Here is a 20,409-nt window from a genome sequence, read left to right as displayed (position 1 = left end):
TGATTAGTTGAATAATCGTGGCAGCCCTAAAGTTCATTGCCTCTGGGTTGTGAGTGGGACCCTTGGCATAGAGCAACCCCGCCCCCACTTCCCTTCCCTGTTGCAGAGCGGAACAGGGAGATTGCTGCGTGTTTTCTACATCACAAATATGATCTTTTTATCTGCTCCTGATTCACAACAATTTGATTAAATAAATACCCAGAAATGTAATGTTACGCTAAATTTTTAAAATATATGTCCTCCATCATCAGAAAATGCCACAAGAGCATATTAAAAACACCAAAAACGCCATTTTCATCAGAGTTAGTCTGTTAAAAAACACGGCTGTTGTTAAAATAATAACATTATCTGACTCTGGAAATAACTCTGGTCTCCTGTTCTGGTCTCCATTTCGTTGCTGTGTACCTGTGACATGTGCAATGACAATAAAGTTGAATTCTATTCTATTCTATTCTATTCTGTTGATCACGTAAAACTTTAAAAGAGTTAACATTGATATTGTTGTTTTACTGAAAGGCTCACAGACTGGAGAATTAGCATCGTTGTTTCTTCGGTCTCGTCCTGCAGAGTCTCGCAGCGAGTTTTTAGAGAAGCTGCAGCGCGCCAGAAGTCAAGTGAAGCCGGCGACAGCCAGCCAGCCCATCCTGTCCATGGTGGGACCCACCAAGCTGACGGTGGGGAACTGGTCCCTGACCTGCCTGAAGGAGGGCGAGATCGCCATTCACAACTCAGACGGGCAGCAGGCCACCATCCTGAAGGAGGACCTGCCTGGTTTTGTGTTTGAGTCCAACAGAGGAACCAAACACTCGTTTACAGCAGAAACGTCGCTCGGTGAGGGATTGTCTTAAACTACTCTAAATGCTTCTGTTTGGGTTGTACCAAAGCCTGAACATGCTTTGAACCTGCTGTGTTCTCAGGCTCCGAGTTCGTGACGGGCTGGACGGGGAAACGCGGCAGGAAGCTGAAGTCCAAACTGGAGAAGACCAAGCAGAAGGTGAAGAGCATGGCCAGGGAGCTGTACGACGACCACTTCAAAGCTGTGGAGAGCATGCCCAGAGGAGTGGTGGTCACCCTGAGGAACATCGCCACGCAGCTGGAGTCTGCCTGGGAGCTGCACATGAACCGACAGGTACAGACCGCCTCGCCGCCGCCGCCATCAGAACCACGCCTGTGTTCCTCTGACCGCCAGCGTTTGTGTCGTCAGTGTCTGGAAGGAGAGAACACGTGGAGGGACCTGATGAAGACGGCTCTGGAGAACCTGATTGTAGTTCTGAAGGATGAAAACACGATTTCTCCCTATGAAATGTGCAGCAGCGGCCTGGTGCAGGCTCTGTTCACCGTCCTCAGCAACGTGAGTGTCTGCAAAGTTCTGCAGAGGTTCTTCATCTCTGTTTGGTGTTGTAGAACCGTGAAGATGATTGAAGTCCTTCATTACATGACTCTGAATAGATGATCTGAAACGTTCTTCTGTCCTGCAGAGTGTGGAGCTGGACCTGAAACACGACTGTAAGCCTTTAATGGAGCGGATCAACGTCTTTAAAGCTGCTTTCAGCGAGAACGAAGATAATGAAAGGTAAACACAGGAGAATGAAAAAGTTATTTTGAAGTATTTTTAGGCTTTTACAGTAAAACAAACCAACATGATCTTTCTTTACTGGACCTCCAAACCTTTTTCTCTTAAACTTGTTGAGAGAAAGTTTTTTGGTTTCACTCACTTTTTTGAATCTAAATTTTCTTCAGTCAGACGTAGAAACAGAGAAAGCAGCTTTTGCTGTTCACCTTTTGATGTCTTAAGGATTTTTTCCGTGCAGTTTTGTATGCTTTTGTTTTATTTATTTACTTATTTTTCTGTGCATTATGTTCTTTATCCTGATTGGCTGTAGTGACTGCCAATCAATTCCCTCCATGCTGTGTCCTGTACAGAACTCGTTCAGATTTCCAAATTTGCATACATTTTGATCGCGATTAGATCTTTTGTTTTCATTCTATAAAACTGGACTTATTTTTTCTATAAAGGTTTAAACTTTGACAGTTTTAACAACATAGAAAAGTGTGAAGATGTTCTTGTCTGTGTAGTGATTAGCTTTACGACCCTAGAAAATTATAATTATTGCAAAAAATAAACGTGAAGACTTTGCAGATTCTTTTGCAAGTAACCATAGTATTTTATTCAAACTTGTTTAAACAAATTTTCATTTGTAATGATTTACATTATGGTGGGTCCCCCCAAAAACGCTTGCAGCTCTCTTTTTTTTTTTACATTCCCGCCTGTTTTTGGCTTCTGAAGGTCTATGTTTATGTCATTATTTAGTTTTGTCATTTGAGTTTTGTCCTTTTTTTATCACTCAGGAGTATTTGTTATCAAGAAGGTTTATACAAAATGGCTCTTCGTATTTGGAATTTGCAGCTTTCAGTCTAACCAGAAATGATTTTATATGAATGACAATAATTCAAAACTTAAACTTTTCAAATTTTACTTTTTCATTTTTAAAAACGTAGAAGAAAGTTCTGTGAACATAAAATAAAGTTTCCAACCTCTTTACTCAAAACTTATTTCTCCCAAAGTCTTAGTGAAAACTAACGACTCCTTCAATATTTCATTCATTTCATTTTCATTCATTTTACTTTTTTTTAAAAATGTATTTAGTCCATTTCTGAAGGATTATTTTCTCTTCCTGTGTTTGTATCCATGAATGCAGCCGACCAGCCGTTGCCTTAGTGCGGAAGCTGATCGCCGTACTGGAGTCGATCGAGCGTCTGCCGCTGCACCTGTATGACACGCCTGGATCCTCCTACAACCTGCAGGTTAGCTTCCATCTTTCACTGGAGCGCGGGCAACCAAGCTCCTCCCCCTCACGGCGTGCGTTTGTCTGCACCAGATCCTGACAAGAAGGCTGCGGTTCCGTCTGGAGCGAGCGCCTGGAGAAACCGCTCTGATCGACAGGACGGGCCGCATGCTGAAGATGGAGCCGCTCGCCACCGTGGAGTCCCTGGAGCAGTACCTGCTGAAAATGGTGAGGTCGTTATGGCAACCGTGAACTCTCACCACATCAACCGAGCTTCATCTCCTCCTCCTCTGTCCGCCAGGTCGCCAAACAATGGTACGACTTTGAGCGCTCGTCCTTCGTGTTTGTGAGGAAGCTGAGAGAAGGACAGATCTTCACCTTCAGGCACCAGCACGACTTTGACGAGAACGGCATCATCTACTGGGTCGGAACCAACGCCAAGTAAGAGCTGCTGGGAAACCAAAGTGTAGAGGCAGATCCTGTTCCGTCTGCCTCTTTTTGTTTATTACAGGTCTATAAAAGTTTAACCCCCAGTAGATTTACAAAAGACCTGGTCTGGAGTCAGTCTGAGCAAGATCATGAAATACATCTCAGACTTTAGGAAAGTTTGGTAGTTGAGTTCTGGTGTGAGTCGGTGAAGCTCCTCACCATCAAACTAAACCCTGAATCAGAATAGAAACCCTCCGATGAACCCTCAGAACCGTCCCAGCTGCTGAAAGTTAAGCTATTTTAGCTACAGGGGAGGATTCCTGAAGTGTTTTTGTTCTCACCAGGACGGCGTACGAGTGGGTGAACCCGGCGGCGTACGGCCTGGTGGTGGTGACCTCCTCCGAGGGAAGGAACCTTCCTTACGGCCGATTGGAGGACATTCTTAGTCGAGATAGCTCCGCCCTCAACTGCCACACGAACGACGACAAGAACGCCTGGTTTGCAGTTGACCTGGGCCTCTGGGTCATCCCGTCGGCGTACACTCTGAGACACGCCAGGTAGAAAGATCTCGACGCGTTTTTGTTTCCTGGTTCCTCACCGGCTCTCCGCTCTTGTCGCTGATGGTCTGCTGCTCCTCCTGCAGAGGCTACGGACGCTCGGCGCTCAGGAACTGGGTTTTTCAGGTGTCCAAAGACGGCCAGAACTGGTCCACTCTCTACAACCACATCGACGATGGCAGTCTCAATGAACCGGGGTACAATTGTTATTTGCCCTTTTACACTCAAACAGTTGATGTGAAACAGAAGGTCGACTGAAGCGTGCAGACATTTAGGTGGAAAAATGCTGTTTTATCTAAAAAATAAAACTGCACCAAAATAGGGAATCAGAAATTCATATTAAGTGTAGAATTTTTTTTTATAGATTTTGAGCTACAGCCTCATGTAAAGGCTGTAGGTAATTCCACAGGTTCATGTTTTAGTGAGAGAACGTCCATCTTACTTTGTTTTTGTAACTGACCTGGTTCTGTTCCGTTCCGTCAGGTCTACGGCCACATGGCCTCTGGACCCGTCCAAAGAGGAGAAGCAGGGCTGGAGACACATCCGCATCAAGCAGATGGGGAAGAACGCCAGCGGTCAGACACACTACCTGTCCTTATCTGGGCTGGAGCTGTACGGCACCGTCACCGCCGTGTGCGAGGACCAGCTGGGTGAGTAACCACACGTCCCTGCTGTCCCGGTCTCCAACCTTATTCAGCCCACAAACGGGTTTAATGTCAGACAAGAAGAACCAGTCTGTACGAGGCTGAAGAGGGTGACCCCCCTTTTAGTTATGGGGAGAAAATAGACTCACCCCGATGTGTGCGTGTGTAATTCTTGGTTTATAGCCAATACAATATATTTTGTGCACAAGTATAAAAATTATTACATAAAAAAATACAGTTTAATTAAAATTAAAACTGCTTGAAACAAAATTACGCACAAATGTTTAAAAATTACACACAAATATCTTGTTACACACAGACAAAACCACATTTACGCACAAATCAGATGTGAGACTCTTTTCACGTCTCCAAGATTCGTCCCTAAGTGATGCGTTTAAATGCTGTGAGAGTGCTGGGTCATCAGAGTTTTCTTTTCAGCCACTTTGAACTTGGATTGTAAATGATATCTGGGGAAAACTTGACATTTTCCCATTTTCTCAAACAGATATGCCCAATAATTAATGTGAAAACGTCTAAAATCAAGAATTACACACCCACAAGTCTGGATGAGTCTATTTTCTCTCCATATTTTTGGAGGATAAAGTTAATCTTCATCTTCTGTAAAATATCTCCAACTGGTTTTTGAGTTTTATTTAGATTTCATGTAGGAACCATTAAAAGGTGATTTTGTTTTCCATAATCTACTGCTGTCAAAGTGGAAGCTACAAAATCACACACCAGCTTCAGCCTCATCCAACTTTTAGAGGGGTCTCTGGTCAGATAAAGAGAAAAAATCTCTAGCCGGAAGCAGAAATTCCCTAAACTTTAGGAAACCCTTTCAAAAATTATATTTAAAAAAATTATCAGAACTTGAAATGTGAATAAACTGTAACTGTCTAACAGTTTCGTGTGCAAGAAGAGCTTTAAATAGGACAGAGAACGTTAATCATTTCATTTCTGTCAAGTAAATATTATTAAGTGTTCAAATTTATATAACGTCACCGGTTTACCTCCGGAGAAAAAGTTAATGAAATGCCGTTTTGTTAGTGAATCAGATGATCAGCTACAGTGTGTCAAAGGGGAAAAAGGTTGAAAGCTCAAAACAGGGTGTTGTGGTCCAGGACTTCTGGCTAATTATTTCAGACGCCATGATGTTTTCTTGCAGCCGGCTCCGGCAGGGGGAGGGTCTTTTAATGTGAGCACCATATTTTTTCTCTGTGGTCAGATTCCCTTGAACTTTTTAGGTGCGTCGGGAAAAGAAAAAAGAGAAAAACTGTCACTTAGACTGCTATTTTTTAAGTCGCCGCTTTAAGGAAGTCGTGGATGAATGTGTCAGATGTGGTGAAGAGAATCCAGTCGTTTTACAAAATAAAACTTCATTCAGAATCAGATTGTAATAAAACTCAAAAAATGTAGGTCATGTTTTTTTTTTCTGTGCGGCCCGGTACCAACTGTCCCTCAGACTGGAACCGGTCCGCAGCCCTGGGATTGTTCTAAACCACGTGTCAAAGTCAAGGCTCAGGGGCCGGATCTGGCCCTCTGGGTAACTCTATCCGGCCCTCCAGATCATTTTATTTTACTGTTATTATTTTCACAATGTTATCTTGCACTTGTATAATTTTAACAAAATATATTTTTATCTAGAGTAAAATATTGAAAGTTATTTAAGGTTTAAGTTGATTTATTCTAGAATAATATTACTACATTTTTATTATTCATAATTATGTTAAAAAGTTACATTTTGAAAGTTTTAAGAATATAATTTTTGTGTGTTTAATAAATGTTCATCCTGTTCGACCCACGACCTATGACGTGTTTTGGATTTTGGCCCCCTGTGCGATTGAGTTTAATATCCCCGTTCTGAACTATTTAATCTGGTCCATCAAACTGGAATAAAGTTTTGATAATCCTATTAAAGTTTTATTTACCACGTAATTCTGGTGTCTACCCATAGGTGGTGCACTACCAATACATTGACTTTTGTTTAGGTGCAGAAAGTGATTCTACATTCATGTGATTTTGGAAGATTTTGTCGTTTTTCTGACGTTCACGTGTGTTTTACGAGTCGGAAAGTTATTTTTCCCATCATTCCAACACCACATGAAGGCAGTATCTCTCTAAGTTTATATTATATAAACCCATTGATTCTCAATCCTCCTTCCCCTCCACCAGGTAAAGCTGTGAAAGAGGCGGAGGCCAACCTTCGTCGCCAGCGCCGCCTCTTCCGATCTCAGGTCATGAAGTACATCGTCCCGGGGGCGCGGGTCGTCCGGGGCATTGATTGGAAGTGGAGAGACCAGGATGGAAACCCCGCGGGGGAGGGCACCGTCACTGGGGAGGCCCATAACGGTAAGAGGACGGAGACGCATCGTGACGTGATCCTCCTGCTGCCGATCTCAAACTGGCTGCTTCTGCCTTCAATGTCTGTCAGCAGCAGTCTGTGAGTTTCTGTCCAGTCCTGGTGCAGCGCGGCCTTTCCAAAGTCTGGTCCTCAGCCCCCCCTCATATGATTCATGTTGAACTTCATCACCAGATGGAAATGTGGCTCTGAGCTCCGTGAGGAGCAGAAATGTGGCTGTTGGGGAGGCCTGAGGACCACAGCCGGGAAAGGTTATGGCGGGCAGATTGATTCCTGCCTGCGCACATTTGGTTAATGAGCGCACGGCTGAACATCAGCCTCGCTTTGGACAATGTGACACAAACGTGCTCTGATTGGCTACCCAGAGACGTCACGCTCACTTCAGACTACCAGCAGATCCTGGTGGAGAAAAACATCTAAATTTTTACCGGGACTGGATTGTTTTTAGACGTTGGCACACAACGGGCAAAAAAACAGCACACAGAATTTCCTCATTCGGGTTTTCATTATTTTTCTTCAGTTCTGCTGCATGAAGAAATGCTTTTTTCTGTCCGTGCACGTGTGCCCCCCATGCTTTCCTGCTCCTCCCTCAGGTCCAAAGTAATGCATGGCTGACTAATGACTGTAAATGAGTTAAACTGAGACTTCAAAGCGATGTGATCTAGACTTTAGAATCGGATAAATATTTAGTTGTTCTGTTTACTGTGTTTATAAAGTCAAGCTGTTTAAAGTGAATAGAGAGGATGTGTTTGGTACCATGTGGAGCTGATGTGTGCTGTCTGCCTTCCTCTGCCACCTTCTCTCTCTCTGCCGGCTCTCTGACATCCATCCGTCCGTCTCCCTCCTATCTCTCTGTCCATCCAGGCTGGATTGATGTAACCTGGGATGCTGGCGGCTCTAACTCTTATCGTATGGGCGCTGAAGGGAAGTTTGACCTCAAGCTTGCTCCAGGGTACGACCCTGAGCTGGCTGCCACAGCGCCATCACCCAAACCTGTCTCATCCGCTGTTTCAGGTCCCGCCTCCTCCACGGTGGGACCCTCTGCGACGCCAGCAGCCGTTGGCGGAACCACCACCACCACCTCATCCTCATCCTCCTCCACCTCATCGTCCTCGCAGCAGCCTTCCTGGAGCAGTTTGGTGAAAAATAACTGTCCCGACAAGGGGGGGGCCAGCTCCTCCAGCAGGAAGGGAAGCAGCAGCTCCGTCTGCAGCGTGGCTTCCTCCTCGGACATCAGTCTGAGCTCCTCCATCGGGCTGCCTGGCGCCGGCGGCCTGCAGCTGGACAGGAAGGCCGAGGGGCTGCTGCTAGATCAGGCCGCGGGGGTGGAAGGGGTGACGGGGGGAGGGGCCGGTTCCGACGGACACCAACAAGAGCCGATAGTCGTTCTGTCCTCCGTGACCGAAGCCGGATCCGGTTCGGCGTCCAGCTCCGGCACGCTCACCGCCGACGCCTCGACGGCGGGAGACGAGCATCACTCTCCCTCAGCGATGGCCGCCGCCGACCCGGCCACGGCCATCTCCATGGGCTTGGTGAGCGTCAGCTCCCCCGACGTGAGCTCCGTGTCGGAGCCCTCCAGCAAGGACACTCACTCCCAGAGGCCGCTGTGCTCGGCCGTGAACACCCGGCTGTCCGTCAGCTCCCTGCTGGCCGCCAGCGCTCCCATGAGCTCCAGCGCCAGCGTGCCCAATCTGTCCTCCCGGGAGGCCAGCCTCATGGAGTCCTTCGTCCGCCGCGCGCCCAACATGTCCCGCACCAACGCCACCAACAACATGAACCTGAGCCGCAGCAGCAGCGACAACAACACCAACACGCTGGGCAGGAACGTGATGAGCACAGCCAGTGAGTACCAACGCCATCACACGTTACATCCACGGAGGCGTCAGACTCCAGAGAAGTTTGATGACACGTGTGAATGAGGGAGCACGACTCGGTCTGCTTAGGAAAGTCGGTTTCTCCAGGAGAGCCTGAGCTGAAGCTCCGCCCACTTCAGCCTACGCCAAGTGTTCAACGTTTCTACCGTTTTTGCTCCTCCCCCTCAATCACTCACACTCAACATGAATTCTTCTCCCAGCTCCACGAGGCTTCATACAGCGGGCCGAAAAGTATTCAGTCAGCCACCATTTGTGCAAGTTCTACCACTTAAAGGGATGAGAGAGGTCTGTAATTTTCATCATAGATATACCTCAACTATGAGACAAAATGAACGATTTTTAAATAATTTATTTGTAAATTATGATGGAAAATAAGAATTTGGTCAGATTTCTGTTTCTCACAGACCTGGAACTTCTTCTGTCAGAGGATCCTCTGTCCTCCACTCGTATTAATGACACCTGTTTGAACTCATTATCTATGTGAAAGACACCTGTCCACAACCTCACACTCCAAACTCCACCAAAGAGCTGTCAAAGGACACCAGACACAAAACCGTTGACCTGCACCAGGCTGGGAAGACTGAATCTGCAATAGGTGAGCAGCTTGGTGTGAAGAAATCCAACAAATATTAGGAATTGGAAGACATTTAAAAAAAGCTTCACTGCTCTAGAGGAGATCTGCATGGAGGAATGGACCAAAATACCAGCAACAGTTGGTGAAAACCTTGAGAAGATTTATAGAAAACATTTGACAGCTGTCATTGCCAACAAAGAATTGAGTTGAACTTTTGTTTACTGACCAAATACTTATTCCATCATAATTTACAAATAATCAGACTGTTGTTTTCTGAATTTGTTTTCTCATTTTGTCTCTCATAGTTGAGGTATACCTATGAATAAAAAATACAGGCCTCTTATCTTTAACTTCCACAATTGCTGGCTGACTAAATACTTTTTTGTCCCACTGTGACTGAGATTAACGATCTAAATCGGTGGTTCCAAACCTTTTCTAGACCAGTTTAATATCAGACAATATTTCTACGGACGGCCTTAAGGTTAAAGTGGACATCTGACGTGGACATTTTTTTTTTACTGAACTTCTGAGGGTAAGTTTATCTTCGTCCTCTGTAAAATATCTGCAACTGGTTAAAGCTTTATTTATACATTAGATTTTCTGTAGAAACCATTAAAATGTGATATATATTTTAACGCACAACTGTCAAAGTGGACGCTAAAATATCAGACAAACTTCAGCCTCGACTGACTTTCAAGGCCTGACGGATTTTTGAAAAAAAGGCACAAAACTTCTATTTTCTAAAAAGTGAATATAAGCAGCTTTCTTGTAACATTAGGCAGCTGGTTGCTGAATGACCAATAATGGGTTGTGATCTAACATGTTACTGATAAAGACTAATGAAGAGCTGTGTGATGACCCTCCTCACCCCAACAGGACGGTTGAGGTCAGAACTCCCAGATCCTCTATACGCACCTTGATTTTTCAATCTGGACTCCAGATCACATGACAGAAGAAACATAAACGGCTGCTTTTATTGTTGTGGTCGGTGAGAGATCCCTCAGCTGTTTCCTGTCAGCTGACCGGACTCTCCGGTTCCTGAACCACTAACTGCTGCTGTCGTTTGTTTTCAGCTTCTCCTCTTATGGGCGCTCAGAGCTTTCCTAACCTCACCACCACTGGCACCACCTCCACCGTTACCATGTCAACCTCCATAGTAACCTGCGGTAATAATGTAGCCACAGCCACCACGGGGCTGTCCGTGGGCCAGTTGCTAAGCAACACACTGACAACCAGCCTAACCTCCACATCCAGTGAGAGCGACACAGGACAGGAGGCCGAGTTCTCCCTCTATGGTTTGTACACACACTAAAACACAAACACACACACACACACACAGCCTGCTTCTGCTAACCTGCTCCCTAACAACACAACCTGAAAATGTTTAATCCTCAAGGCTCCTGGAAAAAAAAATCAAGATAAAACCGTAGAGGTTGATAAAAGAAGGTTTTTTTGTTTTGTTTTTTTTTTGACAGTTTTGTCAAATTTTCATTTGTTTGTTTAAATCCGAGACGTTCTTGTATTAAAATCCCACTTCTGATCTATTTCCATAGCGTTCCCAGACTGTGCCGTTTTTAGCCAAAATAAAAAAAGCCTGTGTTGTTTTCTAGATCATAGTCTCTGCAGAGCGGCATTAGAAGTCGACCTCTGAGCAACCCCACCCCCCCTTCCCCTCCACATTGTTGAGTTTGGAGTAGGGCTGCCACGATTAGTCGACTAATCCACTATTAAAATAGTGGATTAGTCGTTACTTTTTATGAATATGTGTTCTATGGAATCAGAGTGTAGTAAAGTTGAACAAAGTTGTGAGCGTTCAGCACCAAAAAATGCACTTTATTCATTATTTGAGTCAGTGAGACCAAAACTTTATCTTTAGTGGAAAATAGATCCTTGTTTCTGATGTCGACCTCATTAGAGAGATCAGGAATAGACTGTCAATCAAACTCATTTTGACAGGTGACCTTTGACCCTTTATATATAAAATTGGTATTAAATTGCTACGTCATCTTGAGGGGCGGGGCACCTGTCAAAATTAGGTTGATGGTTGGTGTCGGGTCAAAGGTCACCTGTCAAAATGAGTTTTAATCCCAAAAACTAATGAAGGACGGAGGATGCACGACTCATTAGAAGTTTAATAAACTCTCATCTCTATTGTCTTTACTTTTTAAATAGTTTATAGTTAATGATAGTTACGATGTGTGCTTTACATCCAGTTTGCGCATGACCCGATTAGTCGACTTATTGGAAAAAATAATCAGTGATTAGTCGACTATTAAAAGAAACATTTGTGGCAGCTCTAGTTTGGAGTTTGGAGCAGGGGACTTGTGGCGCATTCACCATATTTTCAACATCACAAACTTTTTTTTTTAATCTGATCCTGGTTCACAACAATTAAAAAAATAAATAAATACTCAGAATTGAATTTTTATCCTAATTGTCTATATAAATGTCCTCCATCATCACAAGAACACGTTAAAAACACCATTTTCATCAGAGTGGGTCTTTAAGCTCTCTGCGGTTGTTCATGTGTAAAACCAGAATCTGAGAGGAGAAAATCGGAATCTAATTTTGTCGGTTCTGCTGATCTTTTCGTCTCTCTTCCTCAAATGTCCCGCAGACTTCCTGGACAGCTGCCGGGCCAACACGCTGCTGGCAGAGCTGGACGATGAGGAGGACCTCCCAGAACCCGACGACGATGACGACGAGAATGAAGACGACAATCAGGAGGATCAGGAGTATGAGGAGGTCCTGGTGTGTTGTTGGTTCTGTTTGATCCTTTCTGTTCGGTTTGAAGCCGCCAGTCTGTTTTTAACGGGTTTGTGGACTGTGTTTCAGGAGGAGGAGGAGTACGAGACGAAGGGAGGACGGAGGAGGACGTGGGACGATGACTTTGTCCTAAAGAGGCAGTTTTCTGCTTTGGTCCCGGCCTTCGACCCCAGACCAGGAAGAACCAACGTCCAGCAGACCACCGACCTGGAGATCCCCCAACCGGGTAAACCAGAAGCCTTGATCTTCATACGGTCGCCTCTGAGGGGATAAAACTGAAATAAACGTCTCTCTGTTTCGGCTCAGGAACTCCCAGGTCGGAGGTCCGGGAGGAGGTGGAGTGTGCTCCTTCCCCCCATCTCGCCCTCACGTTGAAGGTAATTCATAATTTCAAATACACATTTTTAATATTTTCTTTCAAAGACTTTTTTTTTTATTTAAAAAAATATTTTTGCGATTGCAGCACAAAGTATTTTAAATGTTTAGTGCCTCATCTCACTTTTGCCCTATCTTTGATTTTGCGTTGACATCAATAGAAAGTACAGAGTCTGCCTCGTCCTCCAACGCAAGCCAGAGACGCCTGATAGATTAAATATTACCTGGACCAATCAGCAGACTGGCACAAATATTACACTAAACAAAACATGAATGCAAAGTCAAAGATGGGACAAAAGTGAGATGAGGCACTACGCATCTGAAAACGCTTGTGCTGCAATTGCAAAATATTTTTTGAAAGCAAATTTTTTTTTGTTTGTTTGTTTTACATTCTGTTTGCAATTTAGAACATTTTGTTCTCAAAACTGTGACTTTTGCTTACAATATGGTGGCACAAAAATCACTTCGTATTCAATGTACCTGAAACAAAAACATGACAAAACCTGATCTTTTTCGTGTCTCTCAGGTGGCAGGACTCGGTACGGCTCGGGAGGTGGAGCTCCCGCTCTCCAACTACAAGCTGACCATCTTCTACTATGTGCAGCGGCTCCTGCAGCTCTCCTGCAATGGAGCCGTGAAGACGGACAAACTGCGGCGCATCTGGGAGCCCACGTACACGTAAGTCTAAATCCGAGCCGCTGGCAGGAGGATTCAGGGGGGCGGAGCTTGACTGTTGATTGTTTCCCTGCAGGATCATGTACAGAGAGCTCAAAGACTCGGATAAAGAGAAGGAGAGCGGGAAGATGGTGAGCGTGTGGGCGGCGGTAGATTAGACCTTTAAAGAAACCTCAATGTTTAAGGTTTCCTTTGATCTCTGTCCAACTGCAGGATCTCTTCGAGCACGTTGGAAGTCGGTCTGGAGGTCTGAGTCCGAGCTTGGGTTCAGCCAATCAGAGCAGCGAGATCCTGGGCTGGGCGAAGGAGGTTTTGCAGGCCAAGGCGGGCTGCAGCCAGAACGCCTGCGGGGTGGAGGATGTCCTGCAGCTGCTGCGCATTCTCTACGTGATCGGGAGAGACTCGGCTGCAGAAGGACGCACGCTACAAGAAGGTACGCGCACGGGAACACACGTGCACGCTCGCAGTCACACAGACATCCTCGCACACATATGAATCCTGCATTCACGCACATGCACGCACAAACTCATATGAACACGCTCACACGTGCATGAACAGGTTTATATGCACTCACACGCTCAGTTTGAGGATCATCTGAGACCTGACCGGACGTGAGGCGTCGTCTTCACGCGAGTCTCACGCAGATCCTTCTCTCTTTCTGTCCTCTGAGCAGATATTGATGAGCTGCAGTTCAACGCACCTCCTGATGAGTTCAGCAGCAAGAAGATCACCACCAAGATCCTGCAGCAGATCGAGGTCTGTGCCTCCTGTTGGTTCTCCTCTTCACCTCCCTGTCAGCTGAGCCGACTCCTGAAGGAGTCCGAGTTTCTTCTTTGGACTTTTGTAGATCTTTCACTCACTGTCAGTTTACCTCAGCGTGAAGAACACGTCCGTCTGATCCTGAAGAGATCTTTTAGTTTTAGATTTAATAGATCGTCATTCTTATTCTCAGATGTATTCTAAGAACATTCAGATTATTTCTCGGTAAATTGTTGAGGAACAAAATTCCAAAGCAAAACCTCCATCAGGGTAACGTTATTAACCTCCATGTTGGATTTTAACGGATGTGTTGTGACTTCAGGAGCCCTTGGCTCTGGCCAGCGGAGCGCTGCCGGACTGGTGTGAACAGCTCACCTCAAAGTGTCCTTTCCTGATCCCCTTTGAGACCAGACAGCTGTACTTCACCTGCACTGCCTTTGGGGCCTCCAGGTGAGTCTGACTGGACAAACTTCAGGAACATGAAGGAGGAACGGTTTGGATGACGAGCCACTAAAGATCCAGAACAACAGCTGGAGATGTTTCCAGTTTTCTGTCAGAGACACGACTTCAGGATCTTCTGGCATCGAGGCGGTAAAGTTTGTTTTTCCCGTGTCCTGACCTCTGACCCGTGTCCTCAGGGCGATCGTGTGGCTCCAGAACCGCCGCGAGGCGACCATGGAGCGCTCACGGCCATCCACCACCGTCCGGCGAGACGACCCCGGAGAGTTCCGAGTCGGTCGCCTTAAACACGAGCGAGTTAAAGTTCCTCGAGGGGAGTCCATGATGGAGTGGGCGGAGTCTGTGATGCAGATCCACGCAAACAGGAAGTCCGTTTTAGAGGTGAGAAGAAAATCCAGAACAGGCTGGAGATCTGGATGATTGGTACCACTGTGGCTGTGTTCTGTGTGTGTTTACATCAGTGCGATTGTGCGTGTGCTCGTTTATGTGTGCATGTTCTGCACAGCATGTTTATTAGGTGTGTATTGGCTAGAGTCTCACGATACGATATGTATCGCGATGTATTCCAAGACTGTTCCAGAACTATTTCTCACTTTTTTTTAAGAGTTTGACTTGATTCGAATCTTCCTGAATTTTAATGTTATAAAATGGTCAAATTAATGTTATTTAATGATCACAAGATTAAGCACAGTGACTGTATCTCATATACAAGTTGGTTTTACCCAGAAATCCATGCTGCTTTTCTTTTAGTAAATTACAAAATATTAGTTTTATTAAGGGAACAGTCGATATTGTCTGATTTCCACAACAGCAGAATTTTCAGTAAAAGAAAAAGTGGAATGATTGTGTTTTAACTAATACGTTTCTAAAAGTGTGATTGCAAAAGTTAGCATTTAAACGGTTCATTAACCTGAACATCTGCTGAAGGAAAAAGACCATTCTGTTAGATCTACCAAGAGTAACTCTTAGAACGTAAAATGTGGAAGAACTCTGAGAATGGAAAAACTGTGGAGAACTTTTTCAGGTTTTGCAGACGAACGATCAAAAACAAGAAGGATTTTTTTATGCTTTTTGTTTATTTTACTGCTGAAATGAACCAGAAGATCAAAAAATAAATAAAATAAAACTAATTTAAAATGAAAAACATTTCTTTCTGTTTAAAGATTTCTGTTTTTTATCAGTTTTCTTGATTCTGATTCCCTGTTCTAAATAAATGTATAAATGGTGATAATTTAATTCAAATCATTTAAATTTTCATCCATCCAGTAAAAAAGGCGTTTGTAAACGTTTGTTTACAAATGTTGTTTATCTGTGTTGTGTAGCGTTTGTTTACGGATGTTATTTGTCTGTGTTGTGTAGCGTTTGTTTACGGATGTTGTTCTTCACGTGATCTCCGTCACGTTCCGTCCAGGTGGAGTTTCTGGGTGAGGAGGGAACGGGTCTGGGTCCGACTCTGGAGTTCTACGCTCTGGTGGCGGCGGAGTTCCAGAGGACGTCTCTCGGGATCTGGCTGTGTGACGACGACTTCCCGGACGACGAGTCTCGGCAGGTCGGTCTCTCCGACGCTCGAGCTCTCCAGGATTCAGAGCAGACGTTTCTGAACCTGCCGCTCGTGTCCCTCAGGTGGATCTGGGCGGAGGTCTGAAGCCCCCCGGCTTCTACGTGCAGCGCTCCTGCGGACTCTTCCCGGCGCCGTTCCCTCAGGACAGCGAGGAGCTGGAGCGGATCACTCAGCTCTTCCACTTCCTGGGGATCTTCCTGGCCAAGTGCATCCAGGACAACCGGCTGGTGGACCTGCCGGTGTCTCAGCCGTTCTTCAAGCTGCTCTGCATGGGCGACATCAAGTCCAACATGAGCAAGCTGCTGTACCAGTCCCGCGGCCCCCCCCAGGACAGGGCCCCCCTGCTGCTGCTGACGGAGGTGCAGTCGGAGGCGTCCACCGAGGAGAGCCAGGAGACGTACTCCGTGGGGAGCTTCGACGAGGACTCCAAGTCGGACTTCATCATGGACCCGCCCAAACCCAAACCGCCCGCCTGGTTCCACGGCATCATGTCCTGGGACGACTTCCAGCTGGTCAACCCGCACAGGTGAGCCCGCCGCCGCCGCCTGAGACGCTCGGCTGAACCTCCAGAACCTCTGAGAGATCCAGGAGAGCGGTTTGATCTGTGAAGCTTCTGTTCAGAACCGAACCTTCTTCCTCTGCAGAGCCAGCTTCCTGAAGGAGGTGAAGGAGCTGGCCGTGAGGAGGAGACAGATCCTGACCAGCAAGAGTCTGTCGGAGGATGAGAAGAACACCCGGCTGCAGGACCTGATGCTGAGGAACCCGCTGGGCTCAGGACCGCCCCTCAGCGTGGAAGACCTCGGGTAACACCAAATAAATGTTCACTAAAGAATTCAGAGAGATCTTAAAGACCCGCTCCCATGGAAACGGGTTTTTAATGTGATCTAATGACATTTTTCTGAAGATGGAGGAGGACATGTATGAGGACAATTGGAGTATTTATTAATGCAAATTGTTGTGAAGACGGAACATTTTCAAAATGGATCAGAGTGGGACTTCAAGTTGAAGTTTAAAGCTCATGCGTCGGTGTTTCTGCCCCCCCGCAGGTTGAACTTCCAGTTCTGTCCGTCCTCAAAGATTCACGGCTTCTTCGCGGTGGATCTGAAACCAAACGGAGATGACGAGGTAACGGCAGGAACTCGGCTCAGCATTTTCATTCAAGACTTTTTCTTCTCTTAGAAAAATCATTTTGTGTGTCAGAATTTGCTCCATTAAAGATGTTCCAGTATCGTGTTGATGGTGTTGATGGTTGAGGAGTTACAGTATGTTACAGAGTCTGCGTTTAAGCAGAAGGTTAAACTGAACCCCCTAAGCTCCTCCCTCCATCCTGCAGATGGTGAGTCTGGAGAACGCCGAGGAGTACGTGGAGCTGATGTTCGACTTCTGCATGCACACCGGCATCCAGAAGCAGATGGAGGCCTTCAGAGGTGAGCACACACACACACACACACACACCTGTCGGCACCTTCTCCTCCGGTCGCCGTGACGACGGGCTGTGTCTCCGGCAGAGGGTTTCAACCGCGTCTTCCCCATGGAGAAGCTCAGCTCCTTCAGCCACAAGGAGGTGCAGATGATCCTCTGCGGGAACCAGTCGCCCTGCTGGACCGCCGATGACATCATCAACTACACTGAACCAAAGCTGGGATACACCAGAGACAGGTACGGTTTCACCGCAGACCACTCCCCCTCTGCAAAGGCGGGGCTTAACACTCTCCTCCTCCTCCTCAGCCCCGGGTTCCTCCGCTTCATCCGAGTTTTATGCGGAATGTCGACGGACGAGAGGAAAGCTTTCCTGCAGTTCACCACCGGCTGCTCCACGCTGCCCCCCGGCGGCCTGGCGAACCTGCACCCGCGCCTCACCATCGTCAGAAAGGTAGGTGTGCTCCGATTGGCCGCTGAGCTCATTTAAAGAGACAGCACTCTGACTCCACGCCGCCCCCTTCAGGTGGACGCCACCGACTCCAGCTACCCGTCGGTGAACACCTGCGTCCACTACCTGAAGCTGCCGGAGTACTCGTCCGAGGAGATCATGAGGGAGCGGCTGTTGGCGGCCACCATGGAGAAGGGCTTCCACCTCAACTGACCTCGCCGCCGCCGCACTGAGCATGCTCCCCAGATCCATCCGTCCCTCCGGCCTCTCAGACGGACGGACGGACCGACTGCTGGAGGAGGACGTTTGCGTCGTAGAACCGAGAGAAGCTTCTGTCCCACCGGCTTCCCCTTCGCCTCGCCGGCGGCCGCCCGCTCGCCGCCGCGCCCAGCGTCCTCCTCCCGTCTTAGGAATTTCCCATCTGGTTTGACTTCTGTTTTCTCCCTCCTCCGGCTTGTTTTTAGTTTCCCCCTCGGTTCCTTTTCGCTTCGTGTGTGCCGCATTTTGGTTCGACCAGAAGAAGAGGTCAAAGGTCAGAGAGCGTGTGGCGTTTCCTCTGCCGTGAAGCTGCAGAGACAAACGGGACAGCAGCTCTGCTCTCCCTGTATTTTCTTTGTATATTATAAACCTTTATTTAACTCGAGTCGCAGTTTGAAGTAAACAGATATTTTCAAATGTGTATGCTCCAAAAAAATCATTAAAATGTTTGCAAAGTATGAAGCTCTGATGACTCCTGTCGTCTGTGAGGAGCTGAACCGCTGACCCGTGGCGCCATTGAACACGATTGATCAGTGAATCGGCATTTAGTCAGAACAAATACAGATTATAGTAGAAATAATCACAAATGTAGTCATTTATTTTATCTGAAGTTTTATTCATAATGTTGAAGAATTGAAAGGAAAATAAAATTAAACTGAACCAAAATATACAGAAAAACAAATGTTATGTGCTACAAAATTCAAATATACCTCATAGTTTAGTATTTATTGGAAATACTGTTAACTTGTATTTTTTCACGTTTTGATTTTTTTTTTTTCATTTTTACATTTCAACCAAAAATAACTTGAAGTTTGTTTTTACCACATTTCTTGGATAGAAATGTTTCTAGACAGAGAATTAAATTACAACGGAGCTTTTTATTTTTGTTTAGTGAAAGTTATATACTTGTGTAGCGTGTTACTGTGTTCTTAGAAAGCCCAAAGTATTTTACAATCACACTATAGTAACTCTGGTACGAACCTATAACAAATGTGGAATCGAACCTGCGTTCTGATCAGAGGTCAGACACCCCTGCACCATCTGTTAAAGACTTCCATGATCTCTAGAAACATAATTTACTCAGTTTTGAATATAATTTCATAATGTTTGTCTTTATTTCCTTTTCTGGGGGACCCAAATGTAAATGAACTTTATTGTGAAAGGGACAGGAAGCAGAAACCTAAACCTCGGCTCTCGCCAGCACAGATATAAGAAACATAAAAGCATCAATTCAGCCAAACTGAAGTGTTTTATAATCAAAGGTCAGATGTTCAATTTAAAGTATTTTATTTTGAAAAAAAACAGTTTCTACACAAACTTCCTGTCAGATCAGCTGACCTTCAGCTGCTGAGTAACAGGAACTCATTTCTGGAGGAGCTCGGTGGTCTTCACCTCCACCTGCTCCTGGTTTCTTCTGCAGTTCCGGATCATCAGGAGGTTCTGCAGAACCCTCATCCCTCCACCATCTTGTTGATGGCGGTGAGTGGAGCCAGGATTCGGTTCTTGTTGGTTTCCACGATGTGTCCGTTCTGGATCATCTCGTCCAGGATGATGTGGATGCTGTCCAGGTTGAACATGATCTGAGGAGGTTTCAGTGAAGGAAACGTTTGAGTTTCTAGATGAAACTTCAGAGTCTGGATCGTTTGTCAAAGACCGGTTTCACTCTTCCTCCTCCTCGTCTTCATCATGAGCTTAAAGGATACGTCCAGTTCACTCTGCAGAGGAAAAAACAGATTCAGAACTTACGTGTAAGGTGGACCTTCTCTGAACTCTTAGAACTTTAAATTGGTCTTTAGAGAACAGCTGAAAGTTTAATTTTCTCCACTAAAACTTCAAAATAAAAGCAGCCAAAGTAAACCCACTTCCTTCATGTCTGATTTTTACTAAATTTATTTTTTTTACTTTATTTTACCAGATCAAAATAGAATCTTGTTTTTTTTTAGACAGTTTAAACAATTTCAGGAAAATTGTATATGTTAAACTTTTTTTTTCAGGAGTTTTTTTTTCTTTTTTTTTCAAGATTTCTTTTAATTTTCCAGACCTTTTTTTTTGTAAAAAGAAAAATCTTTTAAAATTTGTGTTTTTCAAGAAATTGTTTATTTGTTTTTTAAAGTAACTTGTAGTTCTTAAAAAAATACCACAAGAACCAAAAGTTATTTATTTTGATAAAACTTTAAAAGATTACGTTGAAAAACACTAAAAAATATATTCAAAACACAAAAAACAATTTGGGAAAAACACTAAAAAACTTTTACCAAGAAACAAAACTTTATTTGATGAACGCAAAAAAAATACCCAAAAAAACAAACAAAAAAATCTTCAAAAAGAACATGATAATATGTACCTCGAAAAGCACACAAAAATTTACCACATAAAAAATATTTAAAGAAAAATTTAAGATTTATCTTTGTGTGTATATATATATATATATATATATATATATATATATATATGTGTGTATAT

General features: G+C 45.1%; 2 protein-coding genes across 5 annotated transcripts in view; one reads left to right on the top strand and one right to left on the bottom strand.

The window, feature by feature from the left end:
* Nucleotides 1–18,412, top strand: part of hectd1 (HECT domain containing 1) — a 34,024-nt gene extending 15,612 nt beyond the window's left edge. Inside the window, exons 15-43 of the mRNA XM_024277944.2 lie at nucleotides 568–831; nucleotides 918–1,129; nucleotides 1,205–1,351; nucleotides 1,479–1,573; nucleotides 2,700–2,805; nucleotides 2,880–3,014; nucleotides 3,088–3,227; nucleotides 3,560–3,772; nucleotides 3,859–3,969; nucleotides 4,256–4,422; nucleotides 6,589–6,765; nucleotides 7,640–8,617; nucleotides 10,297–10,518; nucleotides 11,841–12,215; nucleotides 12,296–12,366; nucleotides 12,891–13,042; nucleotides 13,116–13,170; nucleotides 13,253–13,472; nucleotides 13,713–13,795; nucleotides 14,121–14,248; nucleotides 14,437–14,638; nucleotides 15,669–15,806; nucleotides 15,881–16,344; nucleotides 16,463–16,621; nucleotides 16,865–16,943; nucleotides 17,152–17,245; nucleotides 17,327–17,477; nucleotides 17,547–17,691; nucleotides 17,764–18,412. Coding sequence (XP_024133712.1) covers nucleotides 568–831; nucleotides 918–1,129; nucleotides 1,205–1,351; nucleotides 1,479–1,573; nucleotides 2,700–2,805; nucleotides 2,880–3,014; nucleotides 3,088–3,227; nucleotides 3,560–3,772; nucleotides 3,859–3,969; nucleotides 4,256–4,422; nucleotides 6,589–6,765; nucleotides 7,640–8,617; nucleotides 10,297–10,518; nucleotides 11,841–12,215; nucleotides 12,296–12,366; nucleotides 12,891–13,042; nucleotides 13,116–13,170; nucleotides 13,253–13,472; nucleotides 13,713–13,795; nucleotides 14,121–14,248; nucleotides 14,437–14,638; nucleotides 15,669–15,806; nucleotides 15,881–16,344; nucleotides 16,463–16,621; nucleotides 16,865–16,943; nucleotides 17,152–17,245; nucleotides 17,327–17,477; nucleotides 17,547–17,691; nucleotides 17,764–17,901 — 5,621 coding nt within the window. The 3' untranslated portion in view covers nucleotides 17,902–18,412. The remainder of the gene's footprint in view (nucleotides 1–567; nucleotides 832–917; nucleotides 1,130–1,204; nucleotides 1,352–1,478; nucleotides 1,574–2,699; nucleotides 2,806–2,879; nucleotides 3,015–3,087; nucleotides 3,228–3,559; nucleotides 3,773–3,858; nucleotides 3,970–4,255; nucleotides 4,423–6,588; nucleotides 6,766–7,639; nucleotides 8,618–10,296; nucleotides 10,519–11,840; nucleotides 12,216–12,295; nucleotides 12,367–12,890; nucleotides 13,043–13,115; nucleotides 13,171–13,252; nucleotides 13,473–13,712; nucleotides 13,796–14,120; nucleotides 14,249–14,436; nucleotides 14,639–15,668; nucleotides 15,807–15,880; nucleotides 16,345–16,462; nucleotides 16,622–16,864; nucleotides 16,944–17,151; nucleotides 17,246–17,326; nucleotides 17,478–17,546; nucleotides 17,692–17,763) is intronic.
* Nucleotides 18,413–19,216: 804 nt separating this feature from the next.
* The window catches only part of ap4s1 (adaptor related protein complex 4 subunit sigma 1), a 2,809-nt gene continuing 1,616 nt past the window's right edge, over nucleotides 19,217–20,409 (bottom strand). For all 4 annotated transcript variants that reach the window (XM_024277963.1, XM_024277977.2, XM_024277971.2 and 1 more), the window contains 2 exons: nucleotides 19,650–19,661; nucleotides 19,217–19,526 (listed from right to left, as the gene is read on the bottom strand). In XM_024277963.1, the coding sequence (XP_024133731.1) occupies nucleotides 19,398–19,526; nucleotides 19,650–19,661 (141 nt within the window). In that variant the 3' untranslated portion in view covers nucleotides 19,217–19,397. The remainder of the gene's footprint in view (nucleotides 19,527–19,649; nucleotides 19,662–20,409) is intronic.

This window comes from Oryzias melastigma, linkage group LG22, assembly GCF_002922805.2.
Source record: "Oryzias melastigma strain HK-1 linkage group LG22, ASM292280v2, whole genome shotgun sequence".
NCBI lineage: Eukaryota > Metazoa > Chordata > Actinopteri > Beloniformes > Adrianichthyidae > Oryzias > Oryzias melastigma.
Note: the sequence above shows the minus strand (reverse complement) of the source record. Positions and strands in the feature narration are given on the sequence as shown.